Source organism: Pinus tabuliformis, chromosome J (assembly GCF_031772625.1).
Source record: "Pinus tabuliformis cultivar Carrire ecotype Pingquan chromosome J, CPIR1, whole genome shotgun sequence".
Classification (NCBI taxonomy): domain Eukaryota; kingdom Viridiplantae; phylum Streptophyta; class Pinopsida; order Pinales; family Pinaceae; genus Pinus; species Pinus tabuliformis.
In genome coordinates this window covers 1179837033-1179852408 of record NC_142295.1, presented here as the reverse complement: position 1 = coordinate 1179852408, position 15376 = coordinate 1179837033, and the positions used below count along the sequence as shown (strand labels likewise).

General features: G+C 34.0%; 1 protein-coding gene across 2 annotated transcripts; it reads right to left on the bottom strand.

The window, feature by feature from the left end:
• Positions 1–9750: 9750 nt before the first annotated feature.
• Positions 9751–13566, bottom strand: LOC149231280 (uncharacterized). 2 transcript variants are annotated; one of them, XM_089379148.1, is made up of 3 exons: positions 12614–13566; positions 12278–12509; positions 9751–11856 (listed from the first exon to the last, which is right to left on the bottom strand). In XM_089379148.1, the coding sequence occupies exon 3, from the start codon at positions 11447–11449 to the stop codon at positions 9998–10000; it is 1452 nt and encodes a 483-aa protein (XP_089235274.1). In that variant the 5' UTR covers positions 11450–11856; positions 12278–12509; positions 12614–13566; the 3' UTR covers positions 9751–9997. The 2 variants fall into 2 exon arrangements, with proteins under 2 accessions (XP_089235274.1, XP_089235273.1); XM_089379147.1 differs by having other exon boundaries at positions 12619–13566.
• Between the last annotated feature and the right edge of the window lie 1810 nt (positions 13567–15376).

The window sequence follows — 15376 nt, the reverse complement described above, 5'->3', positions numbered from 1 at the left end:
CAATTGGGTTTTTCTAACTCCACTTTTGGTTCTTCTATCAATGGAATAAAATAAGTTTCTTTTTCCTCTTCACTAGGGACTTCTAATTCTTGTCCTAGAAGTTGTTCTCTAGTTGAAGATAGAAAAATTGTTCCTATTGTTGTGGATGTAGGTTCATCTACTACGGCTTCACTAGAGGAAGTTGGTGAATATTTCGGTTGGATTCCGGATCTATGTACCTCAATAAGTCTATGTCTACATGCAAATGATGGAATATGGGTTTCAATGGATGGTGTGGCACTACAAGGTCTTGGTGGGGTGAGTGGTGATGTTGGAATTGAAATCGCAACTCTACTTATAAACCTACCCCTAGAATCTCTTTCCTTATGCATTATTATCTTTTATCATTTTTTAATTTTTTAAATGAAAAGACTACTAAAAAAAATAAATCCTATATACACTTCCCTGATAACGGCACCAAAATGTTGGTAATTTAATTAATCTTAAAGTACTTCATAAATTATCAACCAAGGCTTGTAAAATGATGAAGTGTATGTGCACCATTTGTGTTAGGAGTTTTTATTATGTGAGTAATTTTCAAATTGAATTGGGATGTTTGCATGCACATGTTTTATCTAAGAATCACTCAAAGTAAAAATATTTCCACTCTTACAAGAAAGGAAAGTATCACACTAATAGAAATAAAGCTATTCTGAAGGGCAAAAATAAATAACAAAATCAAATCTAAATCTTCTTCACACTGACAAGAAAGAAAGATAATCTTAAAGTGCAGAAATAAATATCACACTAACCAAAATCAAAATCTTCTTCACACTATCAGAAATAAAACTTTGAAATAATTACAAATTCCATATCAAATGATTCTACTTTCTATCTATCAATCAAAATTTACATGTGCATAATAAATCCTTTGATTATTTTCTTCATCATTCACACAACGAGGTTAGATTTATGAAAAAAATTCTATAAAAAGAATTATACAACAAATTTTATTACAAAACCTATAGCAAATTCTATATTAACTGTTACTAGCATTCTTCTAAAAATGAAATAGTTATAATCATTGTGATAACTTAATCTTATGAAACATCGATCTTAACTAGATATAAAAATGAAACCTTACAACTCCCAGGGGGCCCTCCTGTGAATGTAGGTATGCAGAGATCAACAAAGATTAACCATATATTTATACGCACAACACAGTGGAATCAAGAACTCAATTAATTGATTGCAAAGAATTTTAAAAATAATAATCAATCATCTGTATCATTGTGCCGAGAGGTAGGTTTTATAACCTCCTTTGTTAAACTGTTTGGAGATTTCTAACCCTATCGTTCTCAACAGAGCATCTTAAAATAACATTGTTTAAATAAAATAATAATTCATCATGATTTGCTATCGAAGAAGAAAATCTTGAGGCAAAATATCAGCTTCAATCAACGATGTTCTCGCTCCCCTGATTTGTCTTCGTTCTTTTCCGTCAGGTTGACTTCCATGTTGACTTGCTTATACGAGTGTCCTTATCACCTTGCCAAATCAGAGGAATAGGTGGATATCATTATGTTAATTGCCAGCTACCTGTTCATATGCTTCATACCTCAACTGATATTTCGGAACCTGTAGATTCTTCAAGTACGCTGCAAAATCGATTATTGGCTGCAGAATTGATGCAATTTGGTCGCTTGTGTAAATATTAAATCAAATAATAAAGAAACTATGAAACTGAATAAAAGATGATTAAATACTTGTTTTTACCAATAACCGTGCAATATGACACTTAATTGGAGTTATTATGGTCAAAAAGGAAGAGAATGGAGTTTAAAGGTGGTGTAAAAAAGAAACAATTTTGGTCTTCAACACCAAGGCTCTTTCAATTGGCCAAATTCCCATAAATTTTTTATCACAACATGATCTTGCATATGCTTTTTTCTTGCCAAATTTAGAGGATGTAATTTCATAATGAAGGGTCAGTTCAACCTTCAAAATGCATTTTCCATTACTTTGTAAAGGAGGTGTTGCAAGATCAAGCAAATTTACCACTTTCGCCTTATTTGTGGTTGTTCTTGGATCATCCTTAGTAGGAACCTCTAAGGATATCAGTGTCTCTTTTTCCCTTTGAAATCCACATTATATGGTTGCCTAGTAGAATGGATGTATCCTCCCACTATGGTTATGTAAGATGGATCAATGCTCCCTCCACCAAACAATGACATGAATGTTGCCTAGATCAAACCCTAGCTACAACTTCTTGCACCACCCTAATCACATTCCTCCCACTCTCTTGGTGCCTTCGAATACAATTATCCAAAGAATTGGCATTAATTATAAATCTCCTTATAGTCAAATATTTCTATCCCAATTGGATTTTGAGGATTTTGTTATATAAGGTGGAACAACCAAAGTTTGAAACTCGCGATTGGATCTTGAGAGTTTTATTTTATAAGGTAGAATGGTCAAAGTCTAAAACTCGTGATAGTCAAGAGGTGATACAAAAAAAAAACAGCCATGTCAAGAGTTCGTGTGGCCCATTGATTTTAAAGGATTAGATACCTCTCTCCATAGATGGCTTAGATTCCTCTCGGTCGCAATTTCTTAGGATACATGGCATTAGTTCCACAAGTCACGAATGCACTAGAAAAACAAAATAGAAAATTATAAATCTTCTTATTACACGAAAAGGTGTTCTATAACCCAACATGGGGGAGATGATGCCCTGTAATATTACAATTAAAAATAATTAAATAATGCTTACTTAACAAATTAAATCATGGTAATAACACGAAAAACTTTGTCCATAAATAAAATACTACATCAACTTTATATAGAGATAAAGTAATTGAAAGTACAAAAAAATTAATTTTGTCTATAAATGCTTTCTACTTTTTAGTATAAGGGAGATGTGTAATTTCTATAGGACTTGTCTAGGCAAGTGACAATTTCACCAAGACGACGATTTTCTAGTCGAAATCCGGCAAATTGTTTTTTCAAAAAATCTAAAACTGGGAGTGTTTGAATCATTTTTTTAATGGTGGAAATGTATTCAGCAACCTCAAGAACCCTAAAGCACCTAAAATTCTGAAACTTGACAGTGGTAACCGGGATTTCTAAAAATTTCCACCGAATTTCGTCAAAATTGTGTTGAAACCCCCATTTTTTCCTGGGCAAAATTGTCACTTGTTTAGCCTATGTTAATTTCAATATGGGTTATAAATAAAACATTTCAATGTATTTTTAAGTAGAATGTTTAAATATCAAAAGTGTGTGTGTGCGCACCCGTGTGAATTCTTATTCCATTGATAGGTTTTTTCTAGTTCAAGATATGAGGGTGATGCAATTCTTTCAAAGGAGTTGCATATAATTATAATAATAATAATAAGAATAAGAAAAGGTTCACTCTGTGTGAGTGTGTATATATATATATATATATATATATATATATATAGGTTCAATTTGTGTGAATATGTGTGTATATACATATATATATAGAGAGAGAGAGAGAGAATTTATATCCCATGCATATATGCTTTCAACTTCCCAATATGAGATGGATGTGTATTTAAAAATATTCTAATTACAAGACACATATGTGGAAAAAGTGGGTCAAATAAAATATTTTTAATGCTCATATTGAGTAAAATATTTTAATATCAACTATGTATATATTATTTAAAGCAAATTAAAAAAACAACCAAAAATAAATAAAAATTGTATAGTTAAAACATTTTATTAGCATGTTTCTCAAGATGAAAGAGAAGATCCATGTTTAACCCCGGATCTACCAAGTGCCAATAGAAATCAAATATTTAGAGTATAAACATTTTTTCAAATTTCTTTGAGTTTTGCGCTCTAAAAAAGGTTTGCGTCTCAAATATATATGAGAAACATCTTTATATTCTATATTTCATGTTTTGGTCTTGAAGAGATCAACAATAAAGCTCAAAACTATTATAACAAAACTTACTATATCACTTTAAAAAATTGTTTTGGCCTTGGAAGAGCAGCTAAGATTCCACACTAGAGCTCAAAATCATTATAACAAAACCTACCATATCACGTGCGGAAATTAAATTTGGATTATAACAAAACCTACCATATCACGTGCGGAAATTAAATTTGGATGAAGCATAAGAATCATTCATGTAAACACAATGATATAAACCCAATAACCCTTTACCAAAAAAATAGATAAAAAACCTTAATAAAACATTTGAATAATATTTTATACTTTTAAAATCTATAATAGAGATAAAGTTAAATTTAAATTCAACGTGTATGATCCTTTAATACGGGATAAAGAAAATAATATATTAATAATAATATCTTTTATTTGTTTGGTCCGAGCCTTTGATTGTTTATATATATAATGACCAAACAAAGATTTCGGTTGATATGTAATGATCACAAGATTTTGGTTGATACGTAATGATCACAAGACCTAGCGTGCACGTCAAAAGATAAAAATTAAAGCTTTTGAGTGATGTTTCTGAGCACATGACCTCCCATGCACACCAAAAGTCAATCTAAAACTTTTTTCAAATGAAAACTCAATGCGCATGATCTTTCATTAACTACCAAAATTGCTTTTCAAGGAGGTGAAGAGACCACATCTCATGAAGTGATTAATCTTGTCTCTTATATTGCAAGTCATTTTAGGTGTAAGTCATTCAGATGGGTAAGATATTTGTGAATTCAAATTTAAAAATAAGATTTTAACCTAATTTATAATTTATAATATATATATATATATATATAATTAAAAAATGAGTTAAGATTATTATCGTAAAAATATTCAATATTTTTAAAATAATTAAAAATATATATATAGAGAGAAAAGTAAATTAACAAAGTAAACTAAATTAATTTACTTGTTTATTTTTAAAAATTTATTTTATGATAACTAAAAATATATATGAAAGTATGTGAAATTGAAATAATCATTTTAATTTTTAAATACTATCAACAAAAAATTAAAGTAGTAATTATTTTTTAAGTGAGACAAAACCCCTTATCATAGTGTCTCAATCTAACTCATGAAATGTAGCAAAAGAACATAAACAAGTAACAAGTTACAATAAAACAAAGAGTAGGTGTTATGAGGCTAAACATTTTGTTTTGTTAAGAGTGTTTCATGCCACTCAGGAACCCTCATTGTTGCACTTAGGCATGACAATCAATCATTGGTATCCCTTGGAATATGCCTAAGAGACATGTCTTGACTGAACCTTCAATTGTGTGGAAATTTGAAGGGCTTGTTTCACCACATGCAATGTATGTCATCCCCACCCAACCATAGGCAACCCATTGTCACCTCCCCTGAGCCAAGCATACTTAAAAACAACTATCTACATGATGTGTGATCATACTATCATCATCTAAAGCTTACACATGATAGTGAAAGAAGATCTTATGCATATCTTTGATGTACTTAACAACATCGTTGCTTTGCCATGGACAATGCACACAATTTATCATGTTACCAAGTTGCATCCTTTACCAAAGACCACGATGCGACACCTTGTTAATCATCCATCCTACTCAATGAGACATCCTAACCAGTTCACGATCCTAACCATTTCATGAATCACCATGAATGAATAGGCTACCAAAACATATGGACCCCTCACACAACTTGCCAAGTATGCCCCACACACCCTTCATTGTACTATTGTCAATGGCACCTCAAATTGGGTCCTTACATTTTCCCCCCTTTGAATTATTGGCATCCTAACCAACATGACTCACGAATACATCCAATGAAAGGGTTATTGGTAGTGAAAAACACTTCCACAATTTCCACATTCAAATGCAGATCTTATACCATTTGTAACAAGGCCAAAGTTTTGTTCCACTTGAACATCCCATACCACTCGAAACACCTAGTTGTCAAATGTCACCAAAGTGATCTTACTAGTTGGGCATAACCATTAATCGCTTGTATCACCTAGAATATGCCTAATCAACATACCTTGATCCAACCCAAACCAAAGACCTTAAAATGTGTAGAATGTCAAGTGCTAATTTCACCATAGCGATGTTGTGTCATCATTACCCAACCATAGACCACCTCTTGTCACCATCCCTAGAGAAAGCATACACATGATAGTCAAAGAAGATCATATACCTCCTTAACCATTCACATATCTTTGATATACTTATCAACACTATTATTTTTCCATGGACAACACATGCAATTGTCGCATTGCAAAGCCATGTCATCATCCCCAAAGCCCACTATGTGGCACCTTGTCAATCGTCCATCCCACTCAACAATACATCCATGGTCCTAGCCTATGCACTAGTACACCATTCTCACCATCTCATAAATCACAAGTCGATCACCAAGGCTACCAAAACATATGGATTCACCATGCAAAATCAACTAGTTTCTTCAATATCTTACACATATATATGAAATAAATAAAACAAACAAGTAATGCACAAAAAAGATATACCTAAGCCACAAAGAAGATATGCCTAAACCATGAAAAAAAATTAAAAGATGATGTTGGTGTGGCATCCATAAAAAGAAGCATCTTGTTTCTCAAGGAAGATAAGAGAGATCATAATGTGGGAAGAGAAATGCTTCAAATTATTAATAAGCAAAAGAATTATACTGATACCAAGTCATTCAATTATGTACCAAGGTACATCAACTTTCAAAGTGTTGTGTATAATATATGCAATTCCCTAAACTTCAAATATTATAAAAATAATCACTATCCTTATGCTAAATTTTGTGGAACTATGAATAAAACTAACTAATTTACTCTATCATATAATCAAAATCCAATAAATTTTGTGAAACAAGCCATTCCAAGCATAAACTGTCCCTTGGTTCTCCAAACTAGACTCATCAAAATGACCCCACAATTGCCCAGCTTAAAGCACAATGCTTAAAACTAAATCACACAGTTAAAACAGATAATGAATACTATAAAAATACAAAAACTATATCTAGAATGTGTTTAACAAATACAGATTTTCCTTTTACCAACCACATGACCTGGTCTGTCAGTAAATTCCTCAACAACCCACATAATTGTAGGAAACTGAATAAGGTATTGCAAGATGTGTACGTGTAATTCAAAGAGGTGCATTCGTTAATGAACTCTTCGACTAAATCCTTACTTGAAGAGCGCTAATGAACCCCACGATAACTCTTCATTCACTTCCATGGTAATAAATATTCATATTAGCAAAAGTACTCTAAAATACATTGACAACTCACAATTCTTGCTTTAGCTAAGGAGAATCTACGATACATTGACAACTCACAATTTTTCCTTTAGCCAAGGAGAATCTACTAACACCAAGTTGCTAATAAACATTTGTATATAGGGAGTTCAATGATTTTTCGTGAGAGATACCAAGAAATTTCAAAACTCCCCAACTAATTTCCCTAAAGAATTGCCAACTACGCAGTAATGGTTAACTTTCATGTTGATGAATTGTTAAAGAAGTAATTTCCTAAATTTCTAATAAAATTTGTGATAAAATTCTTTTAAAAGTTCACTTCATTAAAAATTAAACTGCTTCGAAAAATAAAGCCATCACAATGAAACCAGCAATCTCTTTACCTGTGTAAAAATCCTTGTCATCTCAGGGCAGGCATTGGTACATATACAAACCTCCATGGATATGTGAAAATATTTAGAGTTTCTACAAATTCCACACACTAAATCTAAATATCTGTACTTTTTATATAAAGATGTTACATGTCAGAAATGAAACATGAGAGACATTTTTGGACTTTAAAAAAACTTCGGGCATTACACTCAAGCTCTCGGACCATCCCTTATTACCCTCGAATCATCCTCATTACCCTTTAAATTTTATAAATCAATTCCGGTGTTGTGCTTGGCTGAAACTCTACATGGTTTTTTTTCACTTTCTTCTTTTAAAAAGTAAATAAGAATTTTGTACAAGATTAACCATTATTTATTTTTTCAACTCACCAGAGCATAATTTTCAAAATAATAAACAGCACCTGGCCCTTTTCACTATGTGCCTGATAGATTTGAAACTCGATCCTAGCACCAATGCTGTTGAATTAGAAATATTATTGGCCAGTATGTGGCAATGGATCCATGGAAACTGATTTAAATTACCAATTGGCCATTACTCATACTTTTATTCCAAGTCTAGCTATTTTTCTGCACAATGAGGAGCCTGTTTACCTATGGACAATACGAAAATATTTGTGTAGCAATGGTTTCTCCACTCACAAACACAACCAATAATCTAAATCGTCCAACAACATCGAAAATTAGAATCTTCTGGTCTCGCCTTTGTTTTTCATTTGCCATTGAGGGCAGAGTGTTATCTGTGGAGCGGAGAAAATTATATACTACCCGTGCCCCCTATACATTTTTAGGAACAGAATCCTCCTATTCATTGTTACAATTTTTTAATAAATTTGAAGAATTTCCCCAAAAAGTCTTTTTATCTTATTGACTTACTCGACGGATATTAAGACCTCTGTTTTCATGAAGGGATAAATCTTCCAAGGTAAAATATAAAATAGTTGCCACAATAAACCCTCAGAAAAAAAGAAAAAATTGATCAAATCGAATCTTTGTATTTAAGGCGTTTAGCGCGGGTAATACCTACGCTAGTGGATGCTGTACATTATTCTGTGTACACACAGCATGGGCACAAATGATTTGCTCCCAATTGCCTAAGCCTAAACCAAACGCAACAGGAACAAGTGATCTGTTATCCAATTGTATTACCAACCAAAACAGAAGTACGCTGGCTGTTGTGCACAGGGTAGACAAATGCGGCATTTGATGCCAAAACGCAAAGCACGGGTAATCACGGACCACACAAATCAGGCATCCAAAGAAAACTGAAAGCCAAGAAAGGGTAAATGTAGACATGAGAAATGTAAACATGCGAAAAGGTTGTAAGAAGATTTCTTGGTTGTCACTGAACGCAATATGATTATAAGCCCGATGTTTTCGGTGAAAGTGCGACCATCATTGGGAGCACAGCAGAAAGGTCAGGGTCAAAAATCTCTTACAATTACAAACCCAGAAATCCCTTGCAATGTGTCTCAGTGCAAAAACTTACATTCTTCATGTTGAAAAGGGTATTACCACTTAAAAATAGAATTACAATCAAAAAAATCTTCATTCTTGCATATCACAACAACAAAAAATCTCTTGCCATGTCCCACTGAAAAATTGCATTCTTGCATATTACAACCAGAAAATCTCTTTGTATGTCTTACTATGAAAGCCTGCATTCTTACAGATAAAGAGATTCAGTACTGAAAACTGACAATTACATACAATGCAAAACCCTGGATATTAAAATGTAAAACTCTGCAATATCTAACACAAATATATATATATATATATATATATATATATATATATATATATTTGTGTGTGCACACACTCAATAACTTTAACTTCTTCTGGTTCTAAGAGGAATAATGTAAATTATTATCACGACATTCCATTTCATATGTCAAAAAATTTACATATTGAGAAATTGAATCCCTCTGCGCCTTTGAAAATTCATATCTAAGTTGGTTTAATTTTTTTTATATAGTTAGATATATATTTAGCTTTTTTTTAATATTTTTTAACCTAACATTATACTGGGTGGGTTGTCAAGCACCTTGCTACTCAGTGCAAAAGGACAAGTTGACATACGAATTCTTACCTAGCAGCCATACAAACTCATGCAAACTGAATCAAACATTACTGTAAATCGCACAATTCAAATTCACGAAAAACGCCCTTCACAATAAGTTGCTTCATTCAATCTCTCCTTGAATTTTACAAAACTGAAAAACAAAACACAAACATGTTTAAGCTTTAATCCTTCATATTTTTAGCAAATCAGCTATTTTTGGCACATTCCACTAGTTATTTCGGCAAAAACAGTCAGCCAAACAGGAAAAGAAAACGTTTTTGGTGTCCAACAGAGATTGTAGACATAGCTTAAAACTTAGAAGTTATGTGATTTACCACATCAATCAGGGAGCTCAAGGCTTCGACAAAGTTCTATCATTCTGATTGGCTTCCAGCCTTTCGACTCTTAGTTGAAGGGATTTCAAGTACTGGGAGGCCATATCAAGAACACCTGCAGTATCCATGGAATGTCCTTCGGGAACAATACTTCTAAACATATCTATAGCTTTTTTCATTTTCTCTTTCCTCGACCTCCTCCATGAGCTTGGTTGCCCCACTTTAGAGGCACTGTTATTCGAGCTCCCGTTTCCTGTCATGTTGTCAGTACTATAATCACAGAACTTCTCGTCACTATAGTCAGAATTCTTGACAATGTTACAGCATTCGAGTTGAATACCTGATTCCTGACTTGCTACGGGTGGGAAGCAAACACCATCTGAACTACATTTCCCATTCAAAACTGCCTTCTCTTGGATAGCAGAGGGAATAAAGTCAACCTCCTGTTCTCTGAGTTCCATACATTCACATCGCCTCTTCTTAGCTGGAATTCCATTGGTAGTATGTGCATCGTCTTGTGTACCGCTCAGCTGGTCGTTTGTTATGGCTTCACTTGGAGTGTGACCAGTGCTATCATCCTCTTCCTCATCAGAACCCAATAGAGCTTCAAGATCTCTGGTATCTTCGTGTGATTGACTTTGATAACCTCCTCTGCTTGACCCATTACAACTTATTTGGCTTCCAGTTTCTTCATGCCCAGAGCAAGCAACAAACCCGTTACCAGCAGCCTCTGCACTCAACGACCTCCTCTTTCGTATTCCTTGCATGGCTATGAATGCTGGAGTCATATGCTCCCTGTATGCCGGCAACCCATCCCGGATAGTTGAGTTAAATACCGAAGGTATTTCAGAAATGCTTTCTCTCTCGGGCATCCTATTATAGACATTGATTTTGTCCAACCCTTTTGCAGAGTCGTGCAACAGGTTTGGAAACTCGTACATAACGGAAGGGTGGACAATGACTCTAACTCCGCTTCTAGTCTGATCAAAAATAATGAACCTCTTGGAACATGCTTCAGAATACTGCACTTCAAGTCCATCCAGCAATTGCGCTTGCTCCAATTCCTGGGCAACCCGGCCATTCCATGCCCCCCGGTTATGCTTCTCAAGTAAGGAAGCATTATCAGCTGTTATGGCAGTTACTAAATCTGCAGCAAGTCCAGCTGAGTTGGCTGAATGAGCATGGGAATTATCATCAACCGATTTCAACTGTTCAGAACAACAAGGAGGAGCAGCATACGCAGATGCAGAAACACACTGCTCAGAACACAGATGAGCTCCCTGTTGAAATGCATTTGCTTCGAATGCCCCCAGGTGTTGGTCCAACTGCGGCGAAGGTTCCATACCAGAAAAAATAGGCAAACCACAGCTTTCTTGTACCGTCCATTGTAACTTACTCTCCAAACCAGTATGCTCCAATGACGGGCTCGGTATGTTCGACCAGGATAGTTGAATATCCGGGCTCTCCATCTAGCAAATTAGTTTTACAGTCCTTGACACCTCAGATTCAAGACACCTTAGATTCAACACTATAATCCAAACCTGCAAACAAATGGTTCCAGGCTTCAAGAAGGCAATTAAACAACCCGTATTATACTGTCACAGTCGAAAGGAAGTCGGGCTTCTCGATTGTCTTATCAATGAACACTTTCCTCCAGCCATTAGACATACCAAACACCAGAATCTGGAGTGACCGCTTTCTTATTATATGTGAAAACCATATTGTCCATATTCATGAGATGAACTAGTCTGTTTTGGCTATATTTGTTCAAATATCTAATCGGCTTCACAGCAGAAAGATTCAGGTACCGCAATAACCTACAGACGAGCAGAAAAATCTACGTGATCGGCTTAAGAAGCTGCCGGAAATATTCAGCCTGCCATAAAACACAGCTCCGAGTTATTGAAAATTCCATGGTAAAAACCCCCGTCATATTAACAAGTGCTGAGTCTAAAGCTCAGCATAGACCCTTAGTTTTATGGAATAATAGCAGTCTAAAACTCAATTTCCACCCTTGGTATGTATTACAGAATAATTGCAGAGCCTAAACCTGAATCTACACCTGGCTTAATAGAATAAGAAAGTCTATAGCTCAATCTACACCTCTCGTTTTATGTGTCTCTGCTCAATGCTTAATCTTGACTTAGAGGAACGTTAAAATATAAGCATTCAGTCAACGCATTTAGATCTGTGCTTGCGATAATACCGCCATCTAAACTACAGAAGAGGGGAACAGAAAGGAAAAACTATCAAACAGAACAAGAGGAAACCAGAAGATAAAGGAGGGCTGAACAAACCTGACAAACTTGCAAAAGTTGGAAAACAACTATAATCCTGACGGTCATTATAATACTTCCTTCGACTCCGCTCTCTTGCTTCAGTGAACGGAATCTGATAAGGCTGGCTGCTTGGCACATCCTTACACCAAAGAGCTCCAAAACAGACTGGCCCTTGCAAACTACTCCCAAATACTTCAATGTTTGTAATCCCGATTCTTTAATCGAACATTAAGCTTTTAGAAGTCGTGTTCTGTATTAAGACGGTAACAGGACAAGTAATGAGACTCGTCAAAATACATGTATCCTACAAAGCACAATATAATTCTGTAAGAACTGGTAGAGAGAGCTGAAGACCTTACAACGGCTACTGGATTCCGAGATTTGAGGCGAACGGACAAAGAGCTCAAATATCCCTGTTTTAGAGGCCTTGAAGTTCTGGTAAAAAGAGATATAGAGCACAAAATTGTGCAGAGATACGAATTTCTCAACGTTTCAAGACTTTAAGGATTCAGAGTTTTAGGCATAAAAAAACCGTAAAATCACGGAAATATACGGCAAATCGAAAAACAGAGGCAGTATCCAACTTTAATAGAAATCTACGAATTTAAGAAGAAAAACAGGCTATTGATGAAATATATGGCAATAATCCTAGTGAGCGTTAGCCGAAGAAAAAGGTTTTAAAGAAAAAATCCATGACTAAAGCCTTAGCAACCACACAGAGAAAGTCCATAAAGAAGATGCACTAAATCAAACCAAGCCAAATTACTTCACGCACTACTGAATGACTCTGAAGAACACAATAAGCCGAACGGACTGCCAATACTGGTTCACGAACAAAGATGTCCACGGCATGCTGTTACAGCTGGTATTTTTCACTCAGTCAATCGATGAGGGTAACGGAAGAACGATATTTTCAAGAAACGCCAATAATCCTTCAATAAACCTCTGTTTCGCCACAGAATTAGCAGCTTCAGGAGCTCGACAGACTCTTCGCTGGATCGAAAGGCTAAAAGAAAAATGGAAAAGAAAAAACAAAACAAAAACCCGGCAGATTAGAAAATACAAGTAAAATACCGCTAGTATGCTCCAAATTTGACAGCAAAAGGATGTTCTCAGCTCGGCTTCGCACTCAGAAGCGGATTACAGTGTCTAAATGGCCAAAATCGCAGCAATTCCAACAATTCTATAAGCTTGTTCGCCTCGAAACCACAATCCTCGCAACGCAGCACAAGATACCTTTGCTAAACGGCTTTCAAAGCGGTAAAAAAAGAAGACAAGTGGACGTCGATAGCCGGTTGACCCGGTATAACCAATCACTGACCTTTAACTTTACCCTAGGGTTTTTAAATCACCGCGTTGCGAACAGAAGCCTGGCGTTCATTCATTTGGCCCGGTCACTTGCATCGGGCACAGAAAGACGCCGCCGGCGTATATAACGGGTCATAGAAACCGAGGAACCAATTAATTTCGCGTTTGAATAACTTCTGTCAATGCTCCTGCATGTTTTCCGTCAATTTCGGTGCACGCTGCCTGCCCGATCCGTACAGCTTTACGTTCAACGAATTCTTCCCTTCTACCTAGTTTATGTCTCTTCCACGGAATCGAACCCGTGACGAGATCGCGGACCTTTAACCGCGTGACAAATAAATAATCTCCCTGCCAACGACAAGTTGTTAACCAATAATCTACCAAGCGATTCGTCTTTCCCATTATAAAATTGGGATATAATTTCATTAGCGTTGTAATATTTAATGCTGTATAATTCTAGATATTCATCATTGGATGTGCACATCCAGCCCTAGTTCTAGAATACTCCAACATCAAATTAAAATATAAACCAGTAACCATGGTAGGATTAGGTAGTTATTACTCATCAAAAAACTTTGATTAAAATTTACTTTATAGTTTTTAATAAGTGAGATATAAATTGGTTTATTAATTTAAGTTTATGTATGTGATTGTTCTATATTTATTTTATCATATTTTATCAGTTTCCTATATAATTTAATGAGAATGTTATTAAAATTGTAGATTTTGATGGTTGAGATTATATAAATGGAATATAAATGTATTATATCATTTTTTTATTAGTCTTTTATATAATTTGATTAGAAGATTAGAATCTCATTAAAATTATAGATGTTGATAGTTGAAATTGTACACAGGGAATATTTTAAATATTTTCTAGTAATAGTTAAAAATGTAATTTAAATAATGGAAAATCATATTTTTATAAGTAAATTTTAATAATATAGGTTAAAAAATTCTTATTATTTATTTTTTAATTAATTTTATTTAAAATTTAAATATAAATTTTTAAAATTAATTTAAATTATTAAAATTGTACAAATTAAATATTTTAAATATTTCTATATAATGGAATGAGTGATATATTTAAAAATACAATTTAAATAATAGAAAATATATTCTTACTAATAATATCAAATTCTAATGATAATTGTTTTTAAAAACATGAAGGTTGATATTTTCAGTTGATTTGATCGATACCAATTTTTTAAGGGACATTTTAAAAGAACCATGTGTGGCAAATTTCTTTCAATGGGTGGGAATTTGGTAATATAAAAAATCAAAATTTTCAACTATTTGGAATTTTGGTTTTTTTTTCCTTTAAATAAATTATGCATGTCAATTTTTTAGTTTATATAGGTAAAAATTAATATGTTTTTGGAAATAAGGTATATTTATTTTTTCAAGTTAAATATTATAATTTGCATTGGTCAATGCTAAACTAATAGTGGTCAAAAGGAAAATCCATTGCTATAGTCATGCATTGGTAGAGAATAATAAATTGATATTTGGAGAAATGAATTGCATATAGTTAAACATTATAAGATGCATTGGTCAATGTTAAACTAATAGTGGTCAACAAGCAAATCTATTGTAATAATCATGCATTGCCAAGGACTAGTAAATTGATATTTGAAGTAGTGAATTTTTTACAGACTCAAGCTCAAAGACTTCATAAATTTTGTTGGTTAGTAAGTAAATAATGATGGGTAGTAAGTTATGGTAAGTTTATTTATTTACATCTTATTTCAATTCATTTTGTTTTGTACAAAGACTTCCATAAATTATGGTGAACATAACTAATGCTAA

Bases quoted from the DNA above. Each gene is read 5' to 3' on its own strand.
- LOC149231280 (XM_089379148.1), bottom strand. From the start codon at position 11,449: ATGGAGAGCCCGGATATTCAACTATCCTGGTCGAACATACCGAGCCCG.